Below are 6000 nucleotides of genomic sequence, written 5' to 3'. Positions count from 1 at the left end.
GGTCTGTGGGCGCTGACACTGCTGGGCTACGGTCTGTGGGTGCTGACCCTGCTGGGGTACGGTCTGTGGGTGCTGACACTGCTGGGGTACGGTCTGTGGGTGCTGACACTGCTGGGGTACGGTCTGTGGGTGCTGACACTGCTGGGGTATGGTCTGTGGGTGCTGACACTGCTGGGGTACGGTCTGTGGGTGCTGACCCCGCTGGGGTACGGTCTGTGGGCACTGACTGCTGGGGTACGGTCTGTGAGTGCTGACCCTGCTGGGGCACGGTCTGTGCGTGTTGACACTGCTGGGGTACGGTCTGTGAGTGCTGACCCTGCTGGGGTACGGTCTGTGGGTGCTGACAATGCTGGGGTATGGTCTGTGGGTGCTGACCCTGCTGGGGTACGGTCTGTGGGTGCTGACACTGCTGGGGTACGGTCTGTGGGTGCTGACCCTGCTGGGGTACGGTCTGTAGGCGCTGACACTGCTGGGGTACGGTCTGTGGGTGCTGATACTGCTGGGCTACGGTCTGTGAGCACTGACCCTGCTGGGGTACGGTCTGTGGGTGCTGATCCCACTGGGGTACGGTCTGTGGGCACTGACACTGCTGGGGTACGGTCTGTGAGTGCTGACCCTGCTGGGGTACGGTCTGTGGGTGCTGACACTGCTGGGCTACGGTCTGTGGGTGCTGACCCTGCTGGGGTATGGTCCGTGGCTGCTGATCCTGCTGGGGTACTGTCCATGGGTGTTAACCCTGCTGGGGTACGGTCTGTGGGCGCTGACACTGCTGGGCTACGGTCTGTGGGTGCTGACCCTGCTGGGGTACGGTCTGTGGGTGCTGACAATGCTGGGGTATGGTCTGTGGGTGCTGACACTGCTGGGGTACGGTCTGTGGGTGCTGACACTGCTGGGGTACAGTCTGTGGGTGCTGACACTGCTGGGGTACGGTCTGTGGGTGCTGACACTGCTGGGGTACGGTCTGTGGGTGCTGACACTGCTGGGGTACGGTCTGTGGGTGCTGACCCCGCTGGGGTATGGTCTGTGGGCACTGACTGCTGGGGTACGGTCTGTGAGTGCTGACCCTGCTGGGGCACGGTCTGTGCGTGTTGACACTGCTGGGGTACGGTCTGTGAGTGCTGACCCTGCTGGGGTACTGTCTGTGGGTGTTGACACTGCTCGGGTACTGTCTGTGGGTGTTGACACTGCTGGAGTACGGTCTGTGGGTGCTGACCCTGCTGGGAGAATGGACAGGCAATTTTGCGAGGGAGCATCACCTCTGAACCTGATGTCGGAACTCTCTTTCCATCGGGGGTCTGTGATCCACAACAAGTCCTCGGCAGAGATTCCCGCCCTAAAGATCTGTCCTGTCAGCTGACCAAACACAGCACAGACCACGAGAGCTCAATGTGACTCAGTACCACACAGGGTAATGACCTACCGCCTCTTCAGAGAGCAACACACATACACATGAATCGGAATTATACTGCATGCACCAACCCAAAGGGAAACAGGTGCCAATGCCATGGGGAAGATGAAGTTTGTACCTGCCAGACATTGTCCGAGAGGAGCTGTGTGTTGGTTAGCAGATACTGCAGTGTCTCCAGCTTCTGTTCCAGGAGCTGCTCACGCTGCAAAGCTTCCTACAACAGAGAACAAAACACCTTTACTTACCTGCTGCTGAAAGCAATTCTGTGCAAACGCAAGCAGTCATGGGCCCATCATAACCCTAGCAACACACAACTGTCATAGGGCCCATCGTAACCCTAGCAACACAAACTCACTGTTATGGGCCCAGCCTAACCCTAGCAACACACAATGGCAGTCATAGGACCCATGGTATCCCTAGCAACACAAACTGGCTGTCATAGGGCCCACGGTAACCCTAGCAACACACACGAGCTGTCATCAGCCCATGCAGCAAGTTTAAGGCCAAATCAAACTCAGTGCCTCTCCTGGTGAATCTTTGAGGAAACAACAGGAGACATGGAGAGGGGGAAACCCCAATACATAAAATTCCTGCTGCTGAAACACAGCAATGACCGCAGATGAGGAGTGGTGCCATTGCTCCTAACCCCTGGCTCAAAGAAGCACCAATGCGGCGGAGTGGTAGCTGTAGTGTATGTACCTTTAAGAGAGAACTACTTTTACAGCTCCTGTATACTGTAGTACCGGCAGTGACCACACCTGTATATAAGCCTTGAGCATGCCTCTGTACCCCAGTCTCGAGACTACCCTACTCCAGTAAACACCTGTTGATTGTTGTTACAGCATCCGTGTGGTTATTGAAAAACATCACACTCTCAGAATCACGGATCTAACAGTGGCGACGAGTGTCGATTCGAATCTACCTGCAACTCTGCATTTCCCTTCGAGGATTCGCTCCGGGAGAGCGGTGGAAGAAAGTCGAGGCCAGAAACACGGGCGTCGACCACGAGCAACCGCCCAGTCGTCCGGCAGAGAGTGAACATCGCAGGGGAGGCTGTGGAGAGCCGGGCTTGCTTCCCCAGCCACGACGATCAGCAATAGACTGACGACAGGTACAGCGCAGACCCTTCCCGGACAGCGGCGGCTGGAGCCGACCGACGGCAGAGAGAAAGCCGAGCAGCGTCGACGGGATAAGACAGAGGGTGAAGCGCACAGGGCGCAGCCGGGGGTTGAAAACCGAGCGGCGTCGAGGAAAAACAAAACGGAGAGAGAGAGGGTAAAGCAACAGCCGGGTTCAGGACCGAGCAGCGGAAACGGGAAAGGCGCACAAAAAAAAAAAAGAACGCGCAGAGCACAGCACAAGGGCTGAACAGCGGGAGACGCCACTGAGCCGCGGAGAAGAAGGAAGAGCGCAGGAGACGCCATTTTTAGAAGCCGCAGCAGAGAAGAAGGGCGAGCGTGGGAAGGAAGGAAAGCGCGGGAGACGCCATTTCGTGCCAGCGGAGAAGAAGGGGAAGCGCGGGAGACGCCATTTTTGACAGTTAAATCACACCCAGGGATGCCGAAGAGTGGCAGTATCTCTACGTTCGACAATGAAGTCGAAGATTGGGCGACATATGTGGAACGTATTGAGGTGTACTGCAGGGCGAATGAAGTGCCAGATGCTAGGAAAGCACTGGTTTTGTTAAATTCCATGGGTGCAAAAACTTATGGGTTACTGCGAAACCTAATAACCCCAGAGAAGCCGGTGAACAAGAATTTCGAAAGCATAGTAGAAGTCCTACAGGACCACTTAAACCCCACACTGCTGCTGATAGCAGAACGATTTAAGTTCCATAAAAGGAACCAACACAAAGACGAAAGCAATGCTGAGTACCTAACGGAACTGCGCAAGCTATCGAAACACTGTCAGTTTGGAGCGGGACTAGCAGATACGTTAAGGGACAGGTTTGTGTGTGGGCTGCAAAGTGAAGGAACCCAGAAACGGCTTCTATCAGAAAAGGATCTTACGCTGGACAAGGCTTTCAGTATGGCAGTATCACACGAAGCAGCCGCAAGGGACGCTGCAGAGATACAATGGAGACCGCAAGAATATGGCACCAATGAAATGTCCTATGGATCAGGGAAGTGCTATCGCTGCGGCAGAACAACACATGACCAGAAGGATTGTTGGTTCAAGGACCAAGTGTGCAGACAGTGTGGAAAAGCAGGACACATAGCAAGAGTCTGCAGGTCTGGGAAGAAAACCAACAGTAAGAAATCTCCACAGGAGAAGTACAAAAAGGTACACCAGGTGATGGACAGTAGTTCAGATGAACAGAAAAGTGACACAGACTCCGGAAGCAAGGAGCTGGGTTGTCTGAAACTACATAAGGTAACCAAAATGGAGGATCACCAGACTATCTGGGTTACACTCAAGATAGACGGAGTCCAAGTGAAAATGGAATTGGACACAGGATCAGCCCTAACAGTCATAAACCAAAGGGACTACAAGCGGCTATTTTCACATATACCCTTGAAAGCTACAGAGGTTGTCTTGAAGACGTACACGTGGCAAAAAGTCTACCCCAAAGGAAAAATAAGGGTGAAAGTGATATATAAAGGCCAGGAAATACCTAAAATGGATATATATGTATTGCCAGATGGAGGACCACCACTGCTAGGATGTGAATGGATCCGGAAGATACAATTAGATTGGCATTCCATACAGGCACTGAAGGTTGAGGCCAAAAAGGATGACGATGTCACACCTGGCCGACTGTCAAAAATGCTAACTGACGCAAAAGAAGTGTTCCAGGAGGGACTCGGAACACTAAAAGGCATAGCAGCAATGATTAAAATAGAGGAAAATGCAAGCCCAAAGTTTCTTAAGGCCAGACCAGTGCCTTATGCGATCAGACCAGCTGTCGAAGCAGAGCTGGAAGGGTTGGAACGTTCAGGAGTACTGTCCAAAGTAGACTGGAGCGAGTGGGCTACACCCATCGTTCCTGTAATGAAGAGGTCGTTGAGTAATACGCCTGGGGAACCAAAGAAGGTCCGCATCTGTGGGGATTTTAAGGTGACAGTGAACCCAGTCCTTCACACGGTACAATATCCGCTTCCACGAATTGAGGATATTTTCGCCTCGCTATCTGGAGGTAAACGCTTCACCAAAATTGATCTAGCCCAGGCGTACTTGCAAATGGAAGTAGAAGAAGCCTCGAAACAATACCTTACGATTAACACTCATAAAGGTCTTTATCAATACAACCGGCTGGTGTTCGGGGTAGCATCGGCTCCGGCTATTTGGCAAATGGCGATGGATCAAGTCCTGCAAGGGATTCCAGGGACCCAGTGTTATTTGGACGACATCCTGGTCACGGGCGAAAATGACAGTGATCACCTCGCCAACTTGGAGAAGGTGCTCACCAGATTAAAGGAATATGGGCTACGAGCTAATCGCCACAAGTGCGAGTTTTTCCAGAAGCAGATCTCGTATTGTGGCCACGTCATCGATAAAGAGGGGTTACATAAGTCCCCTGAAAAGATTGAGGCAGTAGTCAAGGCTCCAGCACCGGAAAATGTGTCACAACTGAGGTCGTTCCTCGGGCTGGTAAGCTACTACCATAAGTTCTTACCAAATTTGTCCACGGTATTACACCCACCGAACACCCTACTGCAAACAGGGGTACCATGGGAGTGGAATGACGAACGTAGACGAGCTTTCCAGAAGTGTAAAGAATTGATCACATCAAAAGAGGTGTTGGCCCATTTCAACCCAGCACTACCAATTCGTTTGGCATGTGATGCATCACCCTATGGTATTGGAGCGGTGCTGTCGCACAAATTCCCAGACGGGTTGGAGAGGCCAGTAGCCTTTGCGTCTCGGTCACTAACCTCAGCCGAGCGCAACTACGCCCAGATTGACAGGGAGGCCCTCAGCCTATTATGGGGAGTAAAAAAATTCAACCACTATCTGCATGGGCAGAAGTTCACCTTGCTGACTGACCACCAACCACTTGTCTCCATCTTTAATCCTAAGAAGGGCGTTCCAGTGATGATGGCACAACGGTTACAAAGATGGTCCCTGTTTCTAGGGGCGAATCAATATGAAATAGAATATAAAGGCACGAAACAGCATGGAAACGCTGGTGGGCTATCGCGCCTGCCACTGCCTACTGTGGAGGAAGCACCAGCAGTGGACCCCATCGAGATATTTTATTCGTCAATAATTGAACGATTGCCAGTAATGAACGTGGATATTGAGAAGGAGACCCGCAATGATCCGACGCTGTCTCGGGTATATGATTTGACGGTGAGGGGATGGCCAACACATGGCGACTCACTGTTGCCAGCATTCTCATCCAGAAGAGAACAGCTGTCAGTATGCCAGGGGACAGTGATGTGTGGATCCAGAGTGGTGATTCCACCCAAGTTAAGGGAGAGAGTGCTAAATGAACTACATGAATGTCATCTGGGGGGAGTGAAAATGAAAAGCCTTGCTAGGGCTTATGTGTGGTGGCCGGGAATCGATCAACAAATCGAACACCTAACCAAGAGCTGCTCAGGATGCCAGAAGGTCCAAAATGCACCACCACATGCCCCTCTACACCC

At 52.5% G+C, this 6000-nt stretch overlaps 1 protein-coding gene across 1 annotated transcript in view; it reads right to left on the bottom strand.

Annotated features, from left to right (window-relative positions):
• The window catches only part of LOC147105772 (uncharacterized), a 232055-nt gene that overhangs the window by 201174 nt on the left and 24881 nt on the right, over positions 1-6000 (bottom strand). Inside the window, 1 exon segment of the mRNA XM_086010942.1 lies at positions 1527-1622. Within this exon segment, the coding sequence (XP_085867068.1) occupies positions 1527-1622 (96 nt within the window).

The sequence above is a fragment of the Somniosus microcephalus genome, chromosome 17, assembly GCF_052327205.1.
Source record: "Somniosus microcephalus isolate GS21.2 chromosome 17, FLI_Smic_1.0, whole genome shotgun sequence".
Classification (NCBI taxonomy): Eukaryota; Metazoa; Chordata; class Chondrichthyes; order Squaliformes; family Somniosidae; genus Somniosus; species Somniosus microcephalus.
The sequence above is the reverse complement of the archived record's forward strand: the minus strand, read 5'-3'. Positions and strand labels throughout refer to the sequence as shown.